At 43.9% G+C, this 27,168-nt stretch overlaps 1 protein-coding gene across 3 annotated transcripts in view; it reads right to left on the bottom strand.

Moving 5' to 3' along the window:
• The window catches only part of dnm1b (dynamin 1b), a 74,745-nt gene that overhangs the window by 39,594 nt on the left and 7,983 nt on the right, over nucleotides 1-27,168 (bottom strand). For all 3 annotated transcript variants that reach the window (XM_052106125.1, XM_052106120.1, XM_052106133.1), the window contains exons 2-7: nucleotides 19,705-19,778; nucleotides 19,401-19,550; nucleotides 18,766-18,969; nucleotides 17,534-17,632; nucleotides 14,464-14,624; nucleotides 1,073-1,215 (exon numbers count right to left, since the gene is read on the bottom strand). In XM_052106125.1, coding sequence (XP_051962085.1) covers nucleotides 1,073-1,215; nucleotides 14,464-14,624; nucleotides 17,534-17,632; nucleotides 18,766-18,969; nucleotides 19,401-19,550; nucleotides 19,705-19,778 — 831 coding nt within the window. The remainder of the gene's footprint in view (nucleotides 1-1,072; nucleotides 1,216-14,463; nucleotides 14,625-17,533; nucleotides 17,633-18,765; nucleotides 18,970-19,400; nucleotides 19,551-19,704; nucleotides 19,779-27,168) is intronic.

The raw sequence follows: 27,168 nt of genomic DNA, 5'->3' as shown, positions 1-27,168 counted from the left end.
GGACAGTCTCGCCGACGATCACCGTGGTTAGGAGCGCTGGCAGAGACTGGAAAATGGCCTCAGTGGCTGTGAGCACGGCAGTGACAGGTGAACAGCTTCCGTGAGTGCAGGCAGTGACAGGGAAACAGGAACCCTCCTCCTCCTCCTCCCCCTCTTCTGGATGGCTGAGGCTTCAGGTGCTGACTCTGTGACGGTCGAGGCTTCAGGCGCTAGTTCTGGGATGGTCATGGCTTCAAGAGCTGGCTCTGGAATGGTTGAGGCTTCTGGCGCTGGCTCTGGGATGGATGAGGCTTCAGGAATTGGCTCGTTGACCATAGCAGTTGTGGACACTGATTCATTGACAGTGGCAGGCATGGGTGCAGGCCCGTTGACCGTGGCAGGCTTGGGCACTGACTCGTTGACCGTGGTGGCCATGATGGGCGCCACAGACATGGTGGCCATGACGGGGAACTCAGCCTTGGCAACCATGACAGGGAACTCAGGCTTGGCGGCCATGACAGTGAACTTTGATGAGGTGGCCACTGTAGGAGCACAGGGTTCCTCACCAGCTACTCCCACAGTGAAAGACGATCCGTTCAATTGTAGAGCAGAATCATTGTATTGAATCAGAGTTAAGTTAATAAAGCCTCCAGGCAACAAAGAATATAGTGGCTCATCCAAGCTACTATAGAAAAAGTGTTTAAGGGAAGCCTCACCCAAGTCCACCAACTGACAATGCTCACAAAAGTCATGGACATAGTCCTCAATGGGTCTATTTTCCTCACGAAGATGCATCAGCTGGGTTCATAATTGCGGTCAAGTATTCTGTAACGTGTGCTCAGGCTGAAGAAAGGATGAAAGCAATACGATGGAGTATAGAACCCAAGTGCAGTTATATTTACTGTGCAATAAATCCTAAAAACGGGAATGCTAAGTAAAACAAATCCTTGACTTGACTTGAATATAACATTACAAACACCAATACGAAGTTATACCTACAATACTCGGTACTCTGGTATTCACACATGAATCCAAAACAAACAAAAAAGACTATGACTATGACTTGACTATGACTATACAGTATTGCACTCACTGTAGTAGTGCCTTGGTTTTGCGGGTGGGATCATCTGGACGGAAGTGCTTGTACTCCTCCACCTCCTTCTCAATGGACAGCAGCTGGCTCTGCAGTTTATTCCTCAGTGCGGGTAAGGTGTCTCGAATGTGGTTAGTTAATTGCTTGATGAAAGTGGAAAATCTTGGTTACTGGCCAATGTTTACCAAATTGTAGTCTTTCTAGTCAGCATACACTGATTTAATACATTCAATCACACTTTTAACAACAGAAATCTAATAGCCACAGGTCACTACAGTGTCTGAGATACTAAACCCATAACTTCAGTATATAGGTCTAGAATAGTATATTATGAAATACATCAAATGTCAGATAACAGATAGAAACAAAGAAAATAAATATTGGTTCCCCACATTTTAAATATCTGGGCCATTTTTATTATTTTCAGTGGCATTTTTGCCTCCATCTCTGCTTATGTTCTGACTCTCTCATGCAGTAATCTTAAGTCTGACACCTCTGTGTGGCAAAACTGTAACTCAAAACAACATGAAAACAACATAACGCATCATTAGAGGTAGACCGATATATCGGTTTTACTGATTATTCTCTGCTGATAGATGCTATTTTTATTTGTGATTTATTTTTTATTTTCTTATAACAACAACACAAACACAACTATATACAGTACCATGGTACATACTATAATTGCCACCCCAAAGAGGTGAGAAAAAGGAAGAATAACAGTTCCCCTTCTGTCGCTCTCTCCACGTTGTGTCAGAGAAGCGACACTAGGAGTCTCTCTTGAGCGCCGATATTCACCTCTGAACTATGAAAAAAGGCCAATGAGAGTTGGCAACCAGTATTTGCATGTCCCGCCCCCGGACATACGGGTATTTAAGTGGCGCAAATACGGGAGTTCATTCAGAAAATTTCTTCGGAGCCGATGGTCGTGTCTGCAGCTGCTGCATACTACACACCGAGTTCCTGTCATCCCTCTGCTGCATAACTGTTGGATTCCATGGCGCACAACAGCGGGTTTCTCCTGTTTGCACGGCTGTGCATTCCTGCCCCTGGGCGCATCGACAGTGCAGATTTAAAAACTCTCATGAGTTTTTTCCCTAAAAGTGATTTTATTTAAAAGAGTAATTTCCTCTAAAAGAGCAAAACACAGCGGCGTTGAACGTCCTTTTAAGGACGCGTCTTTATAAAGATGCCCTTCCGCCCCTGTGTTGTTTCTGTAGAGTGCTCTCCGCTTCCGACGGCCACAGGCGCTGTCTCGTGTGTCTGGGTAGCGATCTCACCGAGGCTGCGTTTGTGGATGGTTCATGTTCTCACTGCGAGAACATGACCATGACAACGTTGCGGTCGCGGCTTGCTTACAACTGTGAGCAAGCCACTCCAGCCGCCCCCCCGTATTGCTCCTTCTTCCCACGGGATTGAGGACGATACGGCTGGCGATGGAGGCGATTTGGGGATGGCTGCGGGTGCAGCTCCGCCAGGTACGCCCCCTCAGACCACCCGCGCCCCAGCACGCTCGTTGATTCCCGTCCGTGCTCGAGGCGGTGGCGACTCGCCTCACAGCCAGTCAGCCGACCCTCTTGCGATGGAAGCCGATGAGCTCGCCGCGACATCGGAGGGCGCGGCATCTGATGCAGAGGACTCCCCTGGGCTGCCGCCTTCGGGCTTGCACGCCCAGGCTGAGGCTGACGCACAGATGTCCGACATGCTTTCCCGGACAGCCAACAGCGTAGGCTTGGATTGGAACCCTCCATCCTCCCCACAGCCATCACGGCTGGATGACTGGTTCCTGGGGTCTGTGCGCCGCTCACAGCCTCGCCCCCCCCGGTTCCGTTTTTCCCGGAAGTGCATGACGAGCTGACGTCTTCGTGGAGAGCACCCCTCTCCACTCGTCACACCGCCACAGGCTCGTCCGCCCTCGCCACCCTCGACGGCGGAGCGCGCCATGGGTATGTGGCGATTTCCCAGGTGGATAGGGCGGTTGCGATCCATCTATGCCCCGGTACCCCTACCACCTGGCGAGGTCGCCCCGTACTCCCTTCCCGGACCTATAGAGCAACCTCCTCGCTGACAGCGAAGGCCTACAGCGAAACCGGACACGCCGCTTCCTCCCTGCATGCCATGGCTCTCCTGCAGGTCTACCAAGCCAAGGCACTTCGCAACATGCACGGGGGTGGCCCTGATCCCGACACGCTGCAGGAACTGCGCTCAGCGACCGACCTCGCCCTGAGAGCGACGAAGGTCACAGCGCAAGTGCTCAGGCAGGCGATGGCCACGCTAGTGGTCCAGGAACGTCAACTGTGGCTGAACATGGTCGAGATGCGTGAAGCCGACAAGACTCGCTTCCTCAACACCCCTGTCTCCCAGTTCGGCCTCTTCGGCGACACCGTCGAGGACTTTGCCCAGCAGTTCTCCACGGTAAAGAAGCAGACGGAGGCCATATCTCACATCATGCCTCGCCGCAAGCCTGCCGCCACGGCCCATGCCCCGTCTGCTCGCCGAGGGCGTCCTCCTGCGGCCAGAAGACAAGCTCCTGCTCCGCCTCAACCCGGGCCCAGCTCTCAGCCCCAGCGTTGAGCAAACCGCGGGAAGCGCACGCCCCCTGTCTCACGGACCCCCTCGAGGACCCGGAAGGCTCCCAGGCGCTCCTGAGACAACACACCCAGAGTCCAAGAAGTTAGCTGCGGAGGTGGTAAGACCGCTCCGTCCCCCGGTGGAGGGCCGGGCCGGGCCCCTTCTATTAAAGGACGCGATACAGTCTGTCCCTCCAACCAAAACGAAGAAGGGTTTCTACAGCCCGTACTTTGTTGTACCCAAGAAAGGCGGCGGCTTACGACCGATCTTGGACCTGCGAGTTTTCAATCGGACCTTGTCCAAACTCCCGTTCAAAATGCTCACCCAGAAACAAATTCTATCTGGTGTCCGGCATCTAGATTGGTTCGCAGCGGTAGACCTGAAGGACGCGTACTTCCACGTCTCAATTTGCCCTCGACATCGACCCTTCCTAAGGTTCGCGTTCGACGGTCAGGCATATCAGTACAAAGTCCTCCCCTTCGGCCTGTCTCTGTCCCCTCGCGTCTTCACGAAAGTCGCAGAGGCAGCTCTTGCCCCGCTCCGAGTAGCCGGCATATGCATACTCAATTACCTCGACGACTGGCTCATACTGGCTCACTTTTGAGAGTTACTATGCGCACACAGAGACCAGGTGCTCATGCACCTCAGCCGTTTGGGGCTTCAGGTCAACTGGGAAAAGAGCAAGCTCTCCCCGGTCCAGAGCATCTCTTTTCTCGGTCTGGAGTTAGACTCCGTCTCAATGACAGCACGTCTCTCCAACGAGCGTGCTCAGTCAGTGCTGAAGTGCCTCGCTTCCTTCAAGCCAGGCGCCATGGTCCCGCTAAAACGTTTCCAACAGCTCCTGGGGCATATGGCATCCTCCGCGGCGGCCGCGCCGCTGGGGTGATGCATATGAGACCACTTCAACATTGGCTCCGGACTCGAGTCCCGAGACGAGCATGGCGCCACGGCACGCACAACGTAAAAGTTACCTCTGCCTGCCGCCAGACCTTCAAACCCTGGACAGACCTTTGCTTTCTAAGGGCTGGAGTACCCTTGCAGCAGGTGTCCCGACGCGTTCTGGTCACGAGCGACGCCTCCAAATTGGGTTGGGGCGCCGTGTGCAACGGGCGCGCAGCCGCAGGCCGGTGGAACTGAGGCCCGCTGCGCTGGCACATCAACTGCCTAGAGCTGCTGGCTGTTTTTCTGGCCCTGCAGAAGTTTCTTCCGTTAATTTGGCACAAACACGTCTTAGTCAGGACAGACAGCACCACGGTCGTAGCCTACATAAACCGTCAAGGCAGAGTACGCTCCCTCCACATGTCACAGCTCGCCCGTCGTCTCCTCCTATGGAGTCAGCAGCGACTGGAGTCACTGCGCGCCACTCACATCCCCGGCAACCTCAAAGTGATGGCGGACGCGCTGTCAAGACAAAGCTTGTCCGGCGGAGAGTGGAGACTCCACCCCCAGTCGGTCCAGCTGATTTGGGACCGGTTCGGCAAGGCCCAGGTAGACCTGTTTGCCTCCCAAGAAACCTCCCACTGCCCGCTCTGGTATGCCCGGACAGAGGCTCCCCTCGGGGCAGATGCGCTGGCACACAGCTGGCCCACGGGGCTGCGCAAGTACGCATTTCCCCCAGTGAGCCTTCTTGCACAGGTGCTATGCAAGGTCAGGGAGGACGAGGAGCAAGTCACTCTGGTAGTCCCCTACTGGCCTACCCGGACTTGGTTTTTGAAACCTCACACTCCTCATGACAGCCCCTCCCTGGCGAATTCCCCTGAGGAAGGACCTTCTTTTTCAGGGACGGGGCACGCTCTGGCACCCGCACCCAGACCTCTGGAACCTCCACGTCTGGCCCCTGGACGGGATGCGGAAGATCTAGCTGGTCTACATCTGCCGTCGTAGATATAATCAATCAAGCCAGAGCCCCCTCTACCAGGCATCTTTACGCCCTAAAGTGGCGTCTGTTCGCGGACTGGTGTTCTTCCCGAGCCGAAGACCCGCAGAAGTGCGCAGTTAGGTCAGTGCTCATGTTTCTTCAGGAGAGGCTGGAGAGGAGGCTGTCCCCCTCCACCCTCAAGGTGTATGTCGCCGCTATCGCGGCCCACCACAACACGGTAGACGGAAAGTCTCTTGGTAAGCACGACTTAATCGTCAGGTTCCTAAAAGGTGCCTGGAGGATAGCTCCCTCCCGGCCTAAACTGTTCCCCTCCTGGGATCTCTCGGTCGTCCTTACGGGACTCCAGAGACCCCCCTTCGAGCCGCTTGACTCAGTTGGACTCAGGGCCCTATCTCTCAAGACCGCCCTGCTGATCGCGCTCGCTTCCATCAAGAGGGTCGGGGACCTGCATGCGTTCTCTGTTAGCGACGCTTGCCTGGAGTTTGGTCCGGGAGACACGTTCGTGATCCTAAGACCGTGACCGGGCTATGTGCCCAAGGTTCCTACCACACCCTTCAGGGATCAGGTAGTGAACCTGCAAGCGCTGCCTCGGGAGGAGGCAGATCCAGCCCTTTCACTGCTGTGTCCAGTACGTGCCTTACGTATCTACCTGGACCGCACACAGAGCACTAGACGCTCTGAGCAGCTCTTCGTCTGCTTTGGGGGACAGCAGAAAGGGAATGCTGTCTCCAAGCAGAGACTCGCCCACTGGGTTGTCGACGCCATTTCCCTGGCTTATCACACCCAGGCCGTGCCCCACCTTTGCAGGTCCGAGCCCACTCCACCAGGAGTGTTGCGTCCTCATGGGCACTGGCTAGGGTCACTGCCCTAGCAGACATTTGTAGAGCAGCGGGCTGGGCAACACCGAACACTTTCGCGAGATTCTACAATCTCCGAGTTGAGTCAGTATCGTCCCGTGTTCTCTCAGGTACCGAGCCCGTAGAACTCGGTGGCACGCCCACGATCTGACCGGGTGAATCGCTTGCATCTAGCGCCCTTCCCCCTAACCAGGGGAAACAGTGCACCTTCATTCCCAGGAGATCTCAGGTTTGGGACACTGGTTGATTCCTCCCTAGCCCTCGTGGGTTGCAGTTCAGTGGAGGAACTCGCCGACCCAAGCCACTGCGGCGAGTGGACTCCCGTGCTGCCTCGGTTGCCGTGCTGTATGTTCCCCCCTCTATAGGCTGGATCCACCACCGCACCGACTTTTCCACATAGGCCCTAAGTCAGGCCTCTGATGGTTTTGCCACTTAAACTTGCCTCCCCTCTCGGGTAGGCGTGGCCTCCGCAGGGTCTTCTCCGCCCTGAATAAGGGCTAAGACCCCCTTCCCTCAATGCGTGTAAGGGCCCCGGCCTAAGTTGCTCTATGCGAGAAACATAGAGAGAAAAGAGGCCCGGCCAGGCTTGGCCCGTTCCCAGGTTGGCGGCCAGCACCTTGTTCCCCCCTCCAGGGTAACAATAAGGAATCCTGATGGCTTAAATGGGGCATTGGGGAAGGGTACGTGCAGCCTAATACAGTTGGTCGTCCTGCACGTAAGAATACCTGCTCGCTCCTGTATCAGCAGTTCACATACACGGCTCAGCGCGTGGCGCTTTTATAAGTGGACCCCTAGTGTCGCTTCTCTGACACAACGTGGAGAGAGCGACAGAAGGGGAACGTCTAGGTTACGTATGTAACCCCCGTTCCCTGATGGAGGGAACGAGACGTTGTGTCTCCCCTGCCACGTCGCTGAGCCGAGCCACTGTTGTGGCCGGACCATTTCCGGCTCCTCAGAAAAATCCTGAATGAACTCCCGTATTTGCGCCGCTTAAATACCCGTATGTCCAGGGGCGGGACATGCAAATACTGGTTGCCAACTCTCATTGGCCTTTTTTCATAGTTCAGAGGTGAATATTGGCGCTCAAGAGAGACCCCTAGTGTCGCTTCTCTGACACAACGTCTCGTTCCCTCCATCAGGTCCTCGAATCTGATTGGACAAGAGGTCTCACACCATCAGCACTCCGATGCTTCACTGTTTGTATCACTTCGATTGTGTTCGTTTTGGTTGGGGCCAAAACATAACAGTGCTTATGTAGGGCCATATTGCACTTATACAGTAACTCTTAACACATATGCACTGCTCTTACACTTTAGTTTAGAGCGGCATGAACACAAGCAGAGTGATACACACAGTGAAGCGTCGGAGTGCTGATGGTGTCAGATCATCAGTGCTAATGGAACGTCTCTCGTCCAGTAAGATTTGAGGACCGGAACTAACTGTTTTATATATATATATATATATATATATATACAACAGTATATATATTTAACAGTATTTAGTGTGTTTATACTGTATATATTTATGTATGTAAGTCTATCCAAGCCTTAATTGTTCTTGACTTGGCTTTGTTAATCCTCATTGTTGAACACGCTAACAATGCACTATTTTTAAGTATTATGAGCCACATTTTACTTGCAGGATAATTAGGTTGATGGCATATTTTAAAGATAACCTTTTTTGCTGCCATTAATGCATCGTGGAGTATTCTATGTTGGCTAATAGAGATCATAATCATCATTCAACAAACAAAGGCTAGGATGTTTTAAAATATCCCTTTTACATAACTCTGACACAACCTGAAAAACCTTGTCCCAGAAAGTACTGATGCAATAATAAAACATGTGATGATATGTCCCAACTATATTAGAATTACAAATTACACAAAAGGGACTGGGTACACGCTGCATTTTATACAAAACACACAGAGTAGCGTAGGCTGTATGGATGATTTTGTAATGTAGAGTTGATGCGCCGGGTTTTTAGACATGAAAGAAATACCTTCCCATTTCCAGTCCCAATAAGGTTTATAAGGACTCAGTTATTTTTCCCACACAGTAGGTATGGGAAGTGTGTGGGAGACATGGTCAAGTAACACATTGTAGATTAAGGAAATTGCTCCTCATGTCCATGATCTTTTCAAACAGTCCATCAATGGGTAAGAGTCCAAATTAGACTCCCAAGGTACTCCGTAAGCATGAAAAAAACGGCCCAGCAGAGGTTGTACTTCCTTAGGAAGTTCAACCTGCCACAGGTGCTGCTGATACAGTTCTACTCAGCAGTCATTGTGTCTGTCATCTGCGCATCAATATCTGTCTGGTTTGGGGCAGCTACGAAATCAGAAGACTACAAAGACAGTTCGGACTGCTGAGCGGATTATTGGTTGCCCCTTGCCCTACCGTCAAGAACTGTACATTTTCATATTAAGGAAAAAGGCTGGTAAAATCTCTCTGGACCTCACTCACCCAGCCCACAACATTTAACTGTTGCCTTCTGGCCGACGCTACAGAGCACTGAGCACCAGAACTGTCAGGCACAAGAAGAGTTTTTTCCCTCAGGGTATCCATCTCATGAACAGATAAAAACTATACTATAATTATGTGCAATACACAGCCTAGTCAATTATATTATTTAACATATATTACCTCTTCTGTATTGCATTACCTTGCATTTGTATTTGTACATACTATATCTTTTTTTTTTTGTCTTATTGCATATTTTTATATATACTGTAATTCTATTTCTATTCGCTTTTTATTTTCATTCTATTATTTACTATTATATCTGTCTTGTTGTTGTATTGTTTGTGCACTGGAAGCTTCTGTCACCAAGAAACATTCCTTGTATGTGTAAGCATATTTGGCAAAAAAGCTCGTTCTGATTCTGATTCTGATATACCTGTGAACAATAAATCGTGTAAGTGGTTTGATAACACACTTGAAGCTTCTATTTCCCATCATGCAACCAAAGTCAATATCCAACCATGTGCTTAGTGATTGCAACTGAACTGCCAAAAAATACAGCTGAATATCAGGGAGTGGCTGCAGGCAGCAGGACCTGACACTGTGGCAGTGATCATTCTGGTGGTGCTGGAGCAATTCATCTATCAACTGCCAAAAGGTATGGTGGAATGTGTCCAGTGCAACCACCCGGCGTCGCTGGCTGAGTACCACTTGGCAGTGTATCAGGGGACAGAAAGCCCTCTTTCTCTCTCTCTCTCTCTCTCTCTCTCTGGGATATTCAAAATTACCCTTTAGTGAAGGTCATCATTCAATTTCAGGGACAAAAGCATAATGACAAAGCTGTGGTTAGTCTCTGCCTCTCACATCTGCTAATCTTGCGTATGAATTGGCTGGTATTTACTACTTTATTAAGGGGAATATGTGTGGACGGATCCTGCATCAAAGCATATAGGTGTATGGTGTGTGATTTGCTGGCTGGGGAGGCAGTGCCACGGCCGTCTACAGAAACTCCACTTCAGAAGGATGTAAGGGAGGGGGAGGTTTCGGCTTACCCAGCCCTTAGAGGATTCCCTGCAGGGGATTTCCCTCCGAAACAGACACGAGAGGAGACCCTTAGGCATGCCTTTGACAAACTGAAAATGACTGATGTTCAATGCCTCCAGCCAGACACTGCACTTGCATATCTGTATTTTTAAATTATCATGGATTTGTTGTATCGATTGAAGCAGGACACTCAGACAAATGAGGATACACTCCAATTGGTAATACCATGGAGCCGTCGGGAAATGTTATTCCAGACAGCTCATTATAATCCAATGGCGGGTTAGGGCAGGAAAAGACACTAAACCGTCTAATGGCCCGTTTCTATTGGCCAGGCATTTGAGGGGATGTATGCAGGTGATGAGCGGCATGCCATGAACGTTAGCTGGTGAATCCGCGTCCACCCCAAGAGTGCCATTGTGCTCCCTTCCATTGACCAAGGCCCCCTTTGTAAGAATTCATATGGACCTCGCCAGGCCATTAGAACGGATGGCACGCGGACATCGCTTTGCGTTGGTTCTAGTGGACTACACAATATGATATCCAAAAGCAGTGCCTCTGCGCAACATTTCAGCATAAAGTGTTGCGGAGACACTCTTCAGAATCATCTCCTGAGTGGGGATTCCGAAAGAAATCCTCATTGATCGGGGACTACGTTTATGTCAAGTACCCTACGCAAACTGTACTAATTATTTGGGATTTAATCGATTTGGAACAGCATTTACCACCCCCAAATGCACGCTTGGTCAAATGATTTAATCAGACCCTAAAGAATATGATTCACAAGTTTGTGCATGGAGATGCTTGAAATTGGAACAAGTGGCTTGAGCCCCTATTATTTGCAGTTCAAGAGGTCACACAAGCCTCCACGGGATTCTCACCATTTGAATTGTTGCGCGGCGTGCTCAACGTCCTCTGGGAAACTTGGGAGGAGGGACCTTCAAACAGCAAAAACGAAATTTTATATATTTTTGAGCTGAGAGCAAAACTCCACACATTGGGGCAATTAACACAAGAGAATTTGCTCCAGGCTCAAGAACATCAAAGCAGGCTGTATAATAGGGGTAGTAGTACGTAGTCGTCCCTACCAATTACCCCAGCACAAAAAAAATTGTTTGCTATGCTGGATATGGGGGTAATAGAAGAATCCCACAGTGACTTGGCCAGTCATGTGGTTTTGGTACCTAAGAGCAACGACTCGGTCTGGTTCTGCTTGGATTATAGAAAAGTCAATGCGGGGTCTAAATTTGATGCGTATCCGATGCCTTGGATTGATGAACTGCTTGATCAGTTAGGCACGGCTCACTTTTATTCAACACTGAATTTGACAAAGGGATATTGGCAGATCCCCTTAACTCCCATGTCCTGTGAAAAAATGGCATTTTCCACACCGTTCAGATTACACTAATTCGTGACCCATCTGTTCGGTTTATTTGGGGCCCCAGCTACGTTTCAATGGCTCATGGAGTGAATCCTCAGACCACACGCTGCTTATGCCACACCTGCAGCATCTGAGGGCTTTCCTGAGGTCGTTGAGATGGGCGAGACTCATGGCAAACCAAAAGAAGTGCGCAATTGGAAGAGTGGAATTAGGGTATCTGGGCTTCCACTTGGGTCACGGGCCGCAAATTGATAAAACTGAAGCGATTGTAGCCTGCCTGAGTCCTAAGACCAAAAAGGAGGTGTGACAGTTCCTGGGGCTGGCTGGCTATTCTCACAGGTTTGTGCCTAACTATTTGACTGTCACCAGCCCGTTGAGCGACCTTACTAAAAAGGGGGCACCAGATCCGATTCAGTGGACAGAGCCATGTCAGCAGGTATTTACGAAGATGAAATATACACTTTGCAGTGGACCGTTATTGCACTCTCCCTTTTATCTTGTAGATGGATGCAGGGGGTAGGGAGCAGTACTGTCCCAGATGGTGGAGGGGGAGGAGCACACCATGCTGTATATTAGTCACAAACTCTCATTGAGGGAATCTAAGTACAGCACGATAGGGAAGGAGTGTTTGGCAATCAAATGGGTGGTCCTCCCCCTCTGGTACTATCTGTTGGGGCATGCTTTCACCCTCTGTTCGGACCACGCCATAAAGAGCGACCAGAGTGGCAGTTGGGGGAGAGAGAGACTTGAGTCTTACAAGGGCATGGACTGCAGTGGCAAAGAATGTTTTCATTTGTGTTTTGGAGCTACTGAATTTTGTTTGACTTAACGCTGAAAAGCACCAGAGAATAAATCACCCTCAAGTGTGTAAGCTGTTTCCCACTTCCTCATTTTCCCCTGAACTGACCTGAGAGTTATCACAATAAGTAAACCAACCATATCAATTAAAAAGGCAAATTTTCTATTCTGGAGTATAATTACTCCCCTGGAAGCAATAGTAGGAGATGAGAAGGCTATGAGTTTAAAGTGTTTATTCTGACAACAGGTGACATCTGATGCCCTAAAATGAGATTCTTGTAGGAGGGCTACATCAGCTCATTTATGATGTAGATAATCCAAACATTTCATCCTTTTAATGGGAGAGTTCAAACCATTAACATTCCACGATAACACATTAAAGTCAATCATCATGGTAATTCGGCGATTCAATTACAATTTATAGAGGAGCAAGGGTTTTCCAATAATGGTCGTAAACATGCACATAACAAACACCCCTGGTAATGATGTGGCATGATGTGACAAACCCTGGAATTACAGAAAAACTTAAAACCAAAAATGGGACCACAAAGAAAATACACTCTTATCTGCCTGGAAAAACTATTTACTCAGAGCCATGCACTCGAACACCAAGGTAGCACACATACTCAAACTCCTCACATCCAAATGTCAAATAGCACTATTATAAAACTTACATCCATACTTCGAAGTCTGAAGTTCACTTAGTTCAAAGTGTCAAGTTTTAGTCATTCGCCTTCTCTGTTGGCAAGGCAACGTCCATCTGTGGGCTAACTTTCAGAGTGGAGACGAACCTCTCAAGGTCTCCCGGGGTCTTGAAACGCAACTACTCTTGACCATTCCTTACTTTGTTCGATGCTGGATATAACAGAAATGACTCAATACTAATTTGTTGTAGACGCTTCCTTTTCTGAGACGTGCCTTTACTGAAATCGGGAAAAAACACACAAATTACCCCCCTCAAACCGAAGTAGTACCAAGCCTCGTGATCCCTTCAGAATTGTTTGCCTGTCATTGTAACAGAGGAGCTTAAATATCAGAGTGTTCAGCCTATTTCTAGAGGCAATGTCATCCGCGCACAGGCAGTGTGCACGTTTAATTTCAATCATCTTACCCCACAAAGCCGTAATCCACATCAGGAGTTGGGTCTGCAGAGATGTAATTGCAAACTTCAGCTCCTTCACGTAAGCCCACCAGCCTTCATTTGTTTTGTCTAGATTTGTCTTCATAAAGAAACAACTTCTCCTGAAGTTCATCCAGAAGGGACTTGCTTGCGATATATTTTTTTAATATCTCACACGGTAGTTTGGACATAATCAAATCTGTCATCAAAAGATTTAACATCTCTTTCAAGCAGATCGAGTCGGTTGGAAATGGTCAAAATCTCTTCACTCACGATTGAAGCCATGCTGATCTTTATGGTGCTCTATAAGTTGCTTATCTAGCATCTCTGCTATGGCGGTGTGAAGTCAATCGTCTTCTTTTGCTTTTTTCTTGGACGAGAATGATAATTCCCTTTTGGATGCCATCAAAAATGTCTCAGAGAGTTTCAATAATAAAAACATGACTTAGTTTATTGTAGGGATAACTAATAATTAAAATTAGACATTCTGAGTAGAGAGTGGTAGATCTTCACGAACATTGGTTAATAGTTGCTTATTTGAACTACTGGTTAACTGCCAAAATGTATGCCGATAGTTGGCAAAAGTTTGTATTATTATTCCTTTGTGTTTCTCTGTGGCCAGTGCTATTTTGATTAGATAATCAAGTAATCTAAATTGAAGTGAGGGCATGCTAAAAAAATGCAACAATATGAAAGCATGCCCTATCAGCACATACATTGTGTCTCCAACTTCATATCTAGTGAATAATAACTGACATTATTCCTCATTAAACCTCAAGAAATATATTTACAAACTCTTCATCTGGTGAATATACTGTATAGGTTATTTTGTTAATTTAGTAAATACATAAATATAGAACATTTTAGCAGAGCCATGTCTAGTGTCATTTCAAAATAAGTGTCCCTTGTGTGTTTTGGGCTTGTTTACAGTTAAAAGTCCCACATTATGCACCAAATCAACAATAATTTGAATCTGTAATTTTTTTCATGTTGCACTCTTGTAGCCCCTATGTCTGTGCCCATTATATTATTCAGTATAAAATTATTCAAATCAAATAAAAAAATTATCTGTCGATAAATCTGTTATCAGCCTTTTCCAACACTTTAGTTATCATTATCAGCAAAATCCACTATCGGTCGACCTCTAGAATGTAGTCCCAACTTAATGTGTGAGGCTAAATTCTGCTGAATCAAAATGGAAGTGGAATGAATAAAGGACTGAAAACATATTAGAAAACAAATGTACATACACAGCTTAAAGAAACTCCAAATGGCATCCTACCTGATTAAGCACTTTCTGCAGGTAGGGAGTCCCCATGCGATCAGCCAAGTGTCGATAGCCTGGGTGGGTGAGAAAGAACTTCCTCTCTGCTGTCATTGCAGCAGTGATGTCCTTCTTGCCATCAATGTCCTTCTGACTGCGGTTCACAACCCCAATGTAGCCTACAGAAAAGAATCACCTACTGTGAGTCTGATGCAGTTACATTCATCCAGAATGTCCGAAGCTAAATCAAAGAACCATGCAAGTAGTTGAAGCTAGACTCAGTCACCATTAACTTCATTACCGTCTTTTTTTCCATTCAATGAAAGTGAATGGTGACTGAGACAAACATACTGCCAAATAGGGGTGTGCAGCAAAGCCATTATCTGTATCTGTGCCTGCACCTAATACTATGGCAAAAGTATCTATATCCAGATGTATCCGGATGTGGGTGGGGCTGAAACCGGAAGTGTGTAAAAACCAAATGCCCATTTAAAATTAAATCATCCTGTTCTAATTATTTTTAGGTTGCAATGCCCATTTTTAAATGTAACTCTATTGCATTTATAGCTTACTGTGACGAAGAGGAGTGTGTGGCCAGGCCATGAGGGTGCACGGCCGGTGCTGAGTCAACTGATCAGTGGGAGAGTGAGATAAAGGGGAGCCGGGGACGCCAGTTCGGGAGAGAGAGAGACACACACACGGACGCTGTATGTGTGTGCGTCTTTGTTTTAAGTTGTTTTAAGGTGAATTGCTGTCACTAAAGTTACATTGACTGTTCCCGCCTCCTCCCTGTCCACTTTACCTGTTACATTTATATATGTCTAAAATATGCCTTATATAATCCAGAACATTATTATTTCATAAAATAATAATTTCTCTGTGGCAACCCCTAACGGAAGCAGCCAAACGAAGTAGTAGTATTAGTATAATTTAATGATATTATTATTAGTAGTATTATTATTACCAGATGAAGTTGAATGTGTGTTAACTGTGGATTGTTCTCTTCATCCATATTGTCAAACAAAAAACAAAACAAAATAAGCTAAAAAAAATACAAAAAAAAATCTGTTTATATCTGAAATACATGACAAATGTGAATTTTGGCTAAATTTACACGGTCATAAAAATCTGATTTTGTACTCACTCACGGCACAGATTGGATATTAAGGAACACGTGTAAACAGAAAAAACACATGAGATTGGATTTTTTCGGATCCCATATAAGCCACTCCCAAATGTGTTTCTAAATTAGATACATACATATCCGATATCTGGACATCTGACCCAAGTCTAAACAGTCCTGTCTGATTCTCATCATATTTCTGACATTCATATCTGCTGAAACAGAATTTTCGTTTATATCTGTGCATGTATAACAATGTTATTCTTGACAAAAGCAATTGTGAAATGTCAGTCACACATTTTGCAGCAAGGAGATATTTTTATCAAAATGGACAAAAGATAACAATAAATCCATACAGCCTACAAACAGGTGAAAGCACCTTATGATACACTCAAGGCTGCTTTTGTAAACACATATTTTAAAGGGATAGTTCCCAAAAATGAAAATGTTTTTTACTATAAATCTCTACTTTCACATTCACATCTTCACTTATTCTTTTGTTTTTGGTGATTCAAATTCTTTGTGCATATCGCCACCTACTGGGTAGGGAGGAGAATTTATAGAAAAAAATGTTTTAATATTGATCTGTTTCTCTGTTTCTTACCATCATCATATCACTTCTGAAGATATGGATTTAAACATTTGAGTTGTATGGATTAATTTATTTTTATTTGATATGCTTTTGGAACTATAAAGTTCTACAAAGTTCATTCACTTGCATTGTATGGACCAACAGAGCTGAAATATTCTTCTAAAAATCTTCTTTTGTGTTCAGCAGAAGAAATAAATTCATACACATCTAGGATGGCATAAGGGTGATTAAATGATGAGAGAAAGTACATTTTGGGGTGAACTATCCCTTTAAGTTTACACTTTAGTCATATTGGCTTTACAGACTCATCACTGTGTTGTAATTTTGGATATGTTTCTTAAAATTATGTTAAAGAAAATTCTCCTATCACAGTTTAATGTGCTGAGACAACCATAAGTAAGCTGACTTCACCTAAGTGTTTTAGGACAGTGGCTCTTTGGTGCTATCAAAGCATTGCCCTGTTTTTTAAGCAGTCCGACATGTCAACTTCTGGCTCAACCAATGACGTAAGTTTAGGAAGTGACCTGTTTCACAAAACAATTATAAAAGACAGGGGGAGTGTTTGGAAAAACTGTTTGAAAATACAACTACTATTTCCACCAAAGCTATGTATGACAGATATTGTAGTAGTATTGTATATGTATGACAGATATTGTAGTATTCCCAACTCTAATTTTTATGTTTGGTCACAGATATTACACTCTGCACTTTTAACCCCTTTCGTAATTGCTAAATTATATTCATCTAATGGACATTCCTGATAACTTGTCTTGTCTTGCCAAAATATTCTTTAAAATGTGAGTTACTGAGAGAGCCATGTCACTGTTGTTTCCTTCAAAGGTACTATGTCTCAATGTTGATCCAAGCGGACGATGTATACTTGGCTAAAAAAGCATCTGATAAATGACAAGAAATCACTTTCAGTGAACAAAAGAGGGGGAAAAGGCCATTTGCAAATGCAAACAAGAATACCAGTCACTAAAATACACAAGTACACCAATTCATTAAAAGTGCTTCAAAGGCTTCAAATGCACAAATGTACTCCATAAAAGATTTCATCTAGAAGCATGTTGCAGGCATAATAGCCATTTTTGGACTCCTCATTTGAAGTCATTTGAAGTGATTCTAGGTCTGAGTTCCTTTACAGACATTATAAAAATATGACATACCTCTCTGCTTTCTTATACAAGATTTGTTTAGCTCCTTTGAGAGATCTTTTAAAGAGACCAGAGATGTGTTCCTTCACCATCTTCTAGTGTAAGTGCAATGACATGCAAGTATCAATGTATCAATGGCACAAATGGATTTATAGACATGTGGGTGTCTAATGATTTATACAAGATCAAGCCAAGATCTTTGTAGTCTGAATTTACCTCTACGTAAAGGAAGAAGCTTGTTTTCTAGGATATCACGTGCATCAGTTCCTTCATCCATTAGATCCAGCTTAGTGATCACACCAATAGTTCGCAGACCTGTTCAAAAACAAATAAACATTGATGCATAAACAGATGAACAGATGTATCTCTTCAATTATGAGTTATATCTGATTTAAAATTCATGCAGAATATTGTCTGTTGCCATTTATATTATGCAGAAGGATTTGACAAAATTCACCAACATAATTTTAGTGACTACTGGATAAAAATATTCCCTGAGGGTCCACTGATGGCCAGGTTATTTTTTTGGTCATATTTTGTTATTTTGATATTGCAATGAAGTCATAATTCATCCAAAAATAAAATGTGTATGACTTTCTTTGATCTGCTGAACACAAACAAAGATTTTTTTAAAGAATATCTCAGCTCTGTAGGTCCATGCAATGCAAGTGAATGGTGACCATAGCATATAAAGGTAGCATCAAAGTAATCAATTTGACTCCAGTGGTTTAATCCATGTCTTCTGAAGTGATCCAATCTGTTTTGGGATAGAACAAATTAATATATAAATGCTTTTTCACTATAAATCTTGATATCTGCAGTCTGCGCATGCATCAAGCACTAAGAAATGTAATCAAGCTTGAAATTATTATTGTGCTTAGAGACTGCAATGGCAAGATGCCCAGTGAAAAAGGAGTTACATTTTGGTCTGATCTCACCCAAAAGCGATTGGATCACTTCAGAAGACATGGATTAAAACACTGGAGTCTTATGGATAACTTTTTTTTGCTGCCTTTATGAGCTTTTTGGAGCTTCATTCACCATTCACTTGAATTATTTGGACCTACAGAGCTGAAATATTCTTCTAAAAATCTTTGTTTGTGTTCTGCAGAAGAAAAAAGTCACATATGGGATGGCTTGAGTAAATGATGAGAGAATTAAAATTTTGGGTGAACTATTCCTCTAAGATGATAAAGCAATAATGATATACAAGTATCTTATTATAATAGCAATAGCCTTTTATATGAGCATCTTTTATCAGCCTTTAATGTTCACACTTTCATTGTCCTATAAATTGATTCACAACTCTTCATTATGTGAAGCAGAATGATGAATAATAAGCTTAATGTTTGTTTAACTGTATGACTAGTCTTCAGTAAATAAGGCTACTACGAATTAATTAAGTGCAGCTATTTTTTGCAATATATAAAGAAAAACAACCAACACACCCTGAGGGTCCACCTCTTTGGCAATCTTGAGGGCATCTGAGTTGGCCAGGTCAGAATTGGCAGGAGACACAGCCAGCAGCAGGCAGTTATCCTTAGTCACAAACTGCATTAGCATTTCCTTGATCTGTAACTCTATATCAGCTGGCTGGTCACCTACGGGCACTTTGGTCATGCCAGGCAAGTCCACAAGGGTGAGATTCAGGACTGGTGAAGAAGACACAACGTGACACTGTTACAACCTATATGTAACATAATAGAACAGGGGTCTTGGTGGATATAGGGATGGAAAGGGGGCCCGTTGTTACCGAGGTTTAATACTACATTACTGAATTGTACAGTATACTTAACAGTGTACTATACTACTACAATAATCAATATTGATATACAGAATCATATATTAGTACATTACACTTTAATTTTACTGGAAACCTTTGAATGCGAGAGAGAGACAATGAAACATTTACCTAAACTTTAGCTTCTCAACATTAGCTTTGAAGTTATTGGTTGAAGTTAATATTGTATGAATGTTTAATGTTTTTCATTGGTAGACCCCCATGATAAAAAAAAAACTCTGTAAAATATTATGTAAGTCTTATTATGTTTAAATAACTGTCTCTATATAAGTGTGTAGGTACCATGTGGCGAACAGACACGCAGGTTGATAGGCACCGGTGAAATGCCTTTGTTTTGGCCTGTGAGGCGATCTGTTTCTGCCTCAATCTCCTGACGAACTTCATCAAAATCTGTAAACTTCTTCCCCTTGCAATGCAAAAATTCTGCATACTCTGAAAACAAGCAATTGGGATTTTTATAGACATTTATAGACAAATAGACATTTTACCAACAATTCAGTTACATTTTGTACTGGAAAAAATGCATCTAAAACAATCACTTTTATTGGCAAACACAATAGTGTGCAGAAAGAAGCAACATTTTTACCAGTAGGGCAGTGGATGAGCTGCAGCACTAGGGGGCGCCGAGTGACAATACCAGAGCCACGAGGCAGAAAGTCCCTAAAAGAGAAGACTTTTAGCAGCATTGAATATCATTCATTTCAATACATAAAGTGTTCAATATCATTGTGCATTTCAAGCCTACAAATGCTGCATGAAGTGCTGTGCATTACACAAATCAGTGTGGTTTCTAATATAAATAAATAATGCAAATGATCAAATAAATGTAGGCTAATGGTGATGCAGCTACATTTGAAGGTGCTTTTTCAAGCCAAGCCAAAAAGAGAAAAATACATATAGATGTATTTTTAAATAAATGCAACAACAAAACAAACTCTCAATTTAATGAAACGGTGGCTACGTCCACGCCAAAAAGAGCTCATGAAAAACTGCTGTCTTTAGAAACATTAGAAACACGTCTGGTTTGGCAGCTGCGTGGATGACACATTTTGTACTTGTTCTAGATTTTGTGGCGCTTTTGCAATTGTATATACATGTCTGTAATTGGGATATTTAATACTAAGCCGCCCTTACAGTAAAAGTAGGAACTGTGAGAGACAGTTCTGTAATAAATACAACCTCAATTCCGAAAAAGTTGGGACAGTATGGAAAATACTAATAAAAACAAAAAGGGATGATTTGTAACTTATATTCACCCTTTTCTATATTGAAAGCACTACAACTACACATTATATGATGTTTTCCCTTGTGAATCGAATAGTTTTTTTGTAAATGTACAGTAATTTCAAATCAGATGATTGCAACACGCTCCAAAAAAGTGGGACAGTCGAGTGTTTACCACTGTGAAACATCACCATTTCTTCTAATAACACTTATTAAGCATTTGGGCACTGAAGACACAAGCTTCTTAAATTTAGAAAATGGAATTTTCCCCCATTCTTCCATTATGTAGGTCTTTAGATGCATAATTGTACGAGATCTTCGTTGTCGTATTGTGTGCTTCATATTGTGCCACACATTCTCAATTGGAGATGGTCAGGACTGCAGACCGGCCAATCTATCACCCACACTCTCTGCTTACACAGCCATGCACTTGAAATCTGGGCAGTATGTGGTTTTCTGCTGGAAAATGAAGGGATGTCCCAGTGGTGGCTCAGTGGTTGAGGCTCAGTGTTACTGACCAGAAGGTGGGGGTTCAAGCCCCAGCACCAGATGACACTGTTGGGCCCTGGAGCAATGCCCTTAACCCTAGCTGCTCCAGGGGATGCTGTATCATGGCTGACCCTGCACTCTGACCCCAGCTGGGATATGTGAAAAACTAATACATTTCACTGTGTGTATATATATATATATATATATATTAACCTGTGTGTATAATGTGTGACCAAAATAAAGGATTCTTATGGTGTTCTTACAGATGTGCATGTTACCCATGCCATGGGCACTGACATATCCCTGACCCATACAGACACTGGCTTTTGGACCTGATGCTAATAACAGCTTGGATGGTCCTTTACATCTTTGGCACAGATAACACGATGGCTTTGTTTTTCAAAAAACGTTTTGAAAATGTTGACCCTTCAGACCAAAAAACACAGTTCCACTGTTCTACTTTCCATCTAAGATGAGACCGAGCCCAGAGAAGTTGGCAGCGCTTCTGGACAGTGTTGATGTATGGCTTCTGCTTTGCACAGTAAAGTCTTAACTTGCATCTGTGGATGCAGTGGCAAATGTTGTTGACAAACAAAGGTTTACTTAAGTTATCCCAAGCCCATGTTCATTATATCCATTAAAGATGAATACTGTTTTTTAACTTTAACACTTTGTCCAAAAAGTACAGGACAGTACAATATATTACTAAAAGGAACAGGACAATAGGCACAGTAAGAGGCAGTGCAGACAGTACACATTTGTAATCGAGTAGTGCAAAAAGATGACACTTTATAAAAATGCCAAATGTAAACATAACATACTATGTAATAGTGTTCTATGGACATAGCAGTTATTGAGGTAGCAGCCAGGTATAAAATGACAATTAATTAAAGTGCAACTCTGGACATGTGCATAAGTTGGATGGTGTACAGGTGTGTATGTGTGTATGTGTGTCAGTCCAGTCTCTGAGTATTGAGGAGTCTGATGGCTTGGGGGAAGAAGCTGTTACACAGTCTGGCCATGAGGGCCCGAATGCTTCGGTACCTCTTGCCAGACTGCAGGAGGGTGAAGAGTTTGTGTGAGGGGTGTGTGGGGACGTCCACAATACTGGTTGCTTTGCAGATGCAGCGTTTTGTGTAAATGTATTTGATGGAGGGAAGAGAGACCCCGATTATCTTTTCACTATCGTCTGCAGGGCTTTGCGGTCCGAAACGGTGCAAGTCCCAAACCAGGCAGTGATGCAGCTGCTCAGAATGCTCTCAATAGTCCCTCTATAGAATGTAGTGAGGATGGGGGGTGGGAGATGTGCTTTCCTCAGCCTTCGAAGAAAGTAGAGACACTGCTGGGCTTTCTTGGTAATAGAGTTGGTGTTGAGGGACCAGGTGAGGTTCTCCGCCAGGTGAACATCAAGGAATTTGGTGTTCTTGACGATCTCTGTGGTCTCCTAAAGTCAACAACCATCTCTTTTGTTTTGTCGACATTCAGGGACAGGTTGTTGGCTCTACACCAGTCCGTTAGCCACTGCACCTCCTCTCTGTATGCTGACTCGTCGTTCTTGCTGATTAGACCCACCACGGTCGTGTCATCGGCGAACTTGATGATGTGGTTCGAGCTGTGCATTGCTGCACAGTTGTGAGTAAGCAGAGTGAACAGCAGTGGACTGAGCACACAGCCCTGGGGGGCCCCAGTTCTCAGTGTGGTGGTGGTGGAGATGCTATTCCCGATCCGGACTGACTGACGTCTCCCATGGATGGCATTGTCTGTTGAACGGTTGGGACGATACGTGAACTGCAGTGGGTCTAGTGAGGGGGGCAGCTAGGTCTTAATGTGCCTCATGACGAGCATCTCGAAGCACTTCATGATAATGGGTGTGAGTGCGACGGGACGGTAGTTGTTGAGGCAGGACACTGAAGAATTCTTTGGCATGGGGACGATGGTGGTTGCCTTGAAGCACATTGGAACAACAGCGCTGCTTAGAGAGATGTTGAAGATGTCGGTAAGAACATCTGCCACTTGGTCTGCACATCCTCTGAGCACTCTGCCAAGAATGTTGTCTGGTCCACCAGCCTTCCGTGGGTTGACTCTATGTAGAGTTTTCCTCACATCGGCCGTGGTAAGACAGAGTACCTGAAGACCAGGAGGGGTGATCTTCCTCACCACCGTGTCGTTCTGTGACTCAAACCGAGCGTAGAAGTCATTCAGCGCATCTGGAAGGGAGGCATCTTTGTCACAGGCAACTGATGTTGTCCTGTAGATGGTGATGGCCTGGAAGTGACTGTGGATTCTCTGGGCGTGTATGCGCTTTGCCTCTCTGATGACCCAGGACTGTTTGGCCCTCGATGTTCTTAGGGCCGCCTTGTCACCTGCTCTGAAGGCGGAGTCTCTGGTCCTCAGCAGCGCACGCACCTCCGCAGTCATCCAAGGCGTCTGGTTGGAGCGTGTGGTAATGGTCTTGGAGAAACGTACATCAATGCACTTGCTGATATAGCTGATCACTGATGCTGTGTATTCCTCCAAGTTGGTAGAGTCGATATATGTTGGAGCCTCCCTGAACATGTGCCAGTCAGTGCACTCAAAACAGTCCTGAAGAGCAGAGATGGCTCCTGCTCGACAGGTTTTCACGTGCTTCTGAAGCGGTTTTGTGCATCTGACAAGCGGTCTGTATGCTGGGATTAGCATAACAGAGATGTGGTCTGTGTAGCCGAGGTGGGGGCGGGACTCCACCCAGTAAGCGCCTGGGATGTTTGTGTAAACAAGATCAAGCGTGTTCGCCCCTCTCGTTGCAAAGTCCACATACTGATGGAATTTAGGGAGCACTCTCTTGAGATTTGCATGGTTGAAATCTCCAGCGACAATAAAAAGTCTGTCAGGGTGAGTGTTCTGCAGTTCGCTAATAGCCCCATACAGTTCACAGAGCGCTTCCTTAGTATTAGCGCTGGGGAGAATGTCTGGTTATTATGACAGTGGTGAATTCCTGTGGTAAATAAAAAGGTCTGCATCTAACATTCACAAGCTCCACCAGCGATGAGCAGTAGCTAGAGACTAGCATATAGTTCTTGCACCATTCCGTTTTGATGTAAACACACAAGCCACCACCGCGAGTCTTACCGCACAGAGCTGCATTTCTGTCAGCACGAAATGAGGTGAGCCCGTCAAGCTGAATGGCTAGACGGGCATTCAATTCATATGAATTGTCATATAAATAACCATCTTAAGACAAATGCTTTTGTGAAACATCTTATGTGCCTGAGACTTTTGCACAGTACTGTACATACTCACATTAAGCAATTGTCAACCCAATGAACCTGTGCAAAAGAGGTTATTTTTTCTTCCAATTTTTGTAAATAGAACCTTTTGGCATAAAGGGTTCTTTGAAGCTGAGTAAAGAAACCTAGGGTTCTATATAGAACCCCAAAGAACCCTTTTTCTAAGAGTGTACCCTAATATAATCAAATTATCGCCTGTTTGACGATAAAACATGTAAAAAAATCCCAAAGACTAACGTAAAAGGAGCGAAATAGGGACCAGAATATCATTTGGAGATTTGGAGATGGGCTCATTTGACTTGAACATTTTGAAGCTCATGCTCCCCACCCTTGGGCCTGATGTCACTTTGCTTAGATTCATTTACTATAAAGTCTACTTCAACATGTCTAGCTTCAACATGTAACAATCACAAACAGTGTTTGTTTTTTTAACGTTTATGGCCCCATTCATGTAACTGTAACCGCGATTTATTTAACAAAAAAATTTAAATAAATAAACAAAAACTGAATTTATTTATTTTGAAATCAACATTATGCCACAAATGTTGTCGAGCTTAACTTGTATTGAAACCGCAACAATACTTTTACACAGAGATGTCATATCTGCTTCTCACAGTCAATGTAATGACATTCATACAGCAGCTGTGATATCCTGCTGCTTTTTACCAGACTGCACCATTTTGTAATTAATTGTCAAATTATGATGGTGATAAGCCACATCAGCGCGTGCCTCCGTTTGAAGGATATGTCTCATCCATAATAACGTCTGTCTGATAAATGGCACCACAAGTGACAGTGTGGATGAGCTCATATTCATTCAACCGTATGAGACACTGAAACTGATTCATAAATTCGATGAACAGTATGTGAGTAAAAGACACGTATGGCAGAATAATCAGCTAAGATTTGTTCTGCTCTGAATTGAAAACTCTGAAGTACTGTAAGCGTAGCCAGGCAGAACACAACACTACACTGTAAAACGTTTTCTGTCAATTTGCAGTATATAATTGGGCATTAGTTGCAATGCTTTCTGGTTACCATAATTTTTACAGTAGAAGTTGTACAATTTAAAAACTGAAAACTGTTTGACTTTAAAGTGAATATTTCCAGGAAATGACTGTATTGTAGTAGTACTGTGTTGTAATCACACTGATGAGCTGTATCTGTTTTCATAGAGTTATACACATTTTTATTACCTGTAATAGTGGGATGTGCACAGTACAATGCTGGCTGTTTGCAGCTGCTGTTTTTGTTGTCACTTTTAGTTACTTGTTTTGTAATGTTCAGAGTTTATTTTTTACACTCAAATAAATAGCTCTTGCTGAACTTGATTTAATCATGTACAGTAGTTCCACGTGTTGGAAATGAGTTTTCTTTTCAGATTAACATTTTTATTGGTTGCACCTCAAGCATGACACAAAACAAAGCAAAACATTCCTGTATAGAGTCAACCATTATCCCCCATAAACCCCATTATTTCCCTTCCCCCTCCCAATTCCCAATCCCACCCGACCCCCAACAAACAACCCTGTGGCCAAAACCCCAGAGCAGATAATATATATAGAAAAAAATAAAATAAATATATATATATATATAAAATTTAATAATAATAAAAATAAACACACACAAACTATAAGTCCCTCTCCACTGCCCCATCCTGAGAGCCCTCCAAAAATGAACAGCTGCCCCACTTTTTATCAATCAACTCCCGTTTGCTTAGCCTTCTATAAAACACCTCCTTAAATGCCGCCACCCTGCCGATCTCTGTGCACCACTCCTGAAATTAGGGTGCAAGAGCCAACTTCCATCCCCTAAGGATGACCTGTCTGGCAATCATAACACTGGCTAGTACCCAATTCTTTATGTACTTATCCCCTATAGTAAACGCCCCATTGCCAAAAACACAGAATCTGGTGCAAAATTAAATTTGAGTGCCCAATACTTCTCTGAACCCTCAACCAAAATCTTGGATCTTAAAAAAATGGGTTGTGTCCCCATCTTCTGATTGGCATCACCAGCAGGTGGGTGTGTCTTTAAGAGCAAGCCAAAACAATCTATAGAGGGTGTTCAATAGAATCAATGTAAAATCTTACATTTCATAAAGTGAACCCTTGCATCTCTAGATGCAGACTTGACATTTTTTTGAATCCTAGCCCACACTCCCTCCTCCAATACTAATATATTTATCCCATAATCTCTTGAGAGAAGCTGAAGCTCTGTCTCCCAGACTCTGAATTAGCAGGGAGTAATACACTGATGCCTCATGACCTTTTCCAAAAGCAGTAATCATCACTCCCAGAGTGTCTGCCGCTTTAGGGGGGTGTATGCTACTCCTAAAAATAGTACAAAGCAGGTGGGGCATCTGAAAACACCTAAAAAATTGAGACCTGGGAATCCCAAAATGTTGAACCATATTTTAAAAGGATCTCAACACTCTCATATAGGTCACCGAGTGTAGTAACCCCCTCACAATCCACTCTTACTAGAAAAAAGGGGACTTAATAATACATCATTTTGGGTTCAGCCATATGCTTGAGGCAACATTTGAATTACATTAATAACTTAAAATTACTAAGTTATCTCAACACAAACACTTTATGTAGAAAGAACCTACAGTAGTTGAATTGGGTAAACCCAAAATATTTGACGTGTGAATGTAACTAATTTATATGTCTTTTATTTTTTTATGTACTAACTAGTGAAAATGGATTAAGTAAACTTCCATGTTAAAATGTTAAATGGATAAAACATAAAATTTTTCTAAAAATGTAACACTGTTTATAACTCGTACTAAAAGTTCATCAGATATAAAAATAAAAAAAATTATCAACTTACTGCAACAGTATTGTAAAGAAAACTAACTGCCTTAGTTGCTTTTGAAACACTGTATTATTTTTGTACTTTAACATTGCCACACAAAATAAATAAAGCTGAAGGTACCAGCCAAAAGGAACACTAATCGTAAAATAAATATATATATATATATATATATATATATATATATATATATATATATATATACTGTATATATTTACAGTATTATCCCACAATGGCATTTATTTCACAGTAAA

The sequence above is a fragment of the Xyrauchen texanus genome, chromosome 3 (assembly GCF_025860055.1).
Source record: "Xyrauchen texanus isolate HMW12.3.18 chromosome 3, RBS_HiC_50CHRs, whole genome shotgun sequence".
NCBI classification, from domain to species: domain Eukaryota; kingdom Metazoa; phylum Chordata; class Actinopteri; order Cypriniformes; family Catostomidae; genus Xyrauchen; species Xyrauchen texanus.
This window is presented reverse-complemented; position numbering and strand designations above follow the sequence as displayed.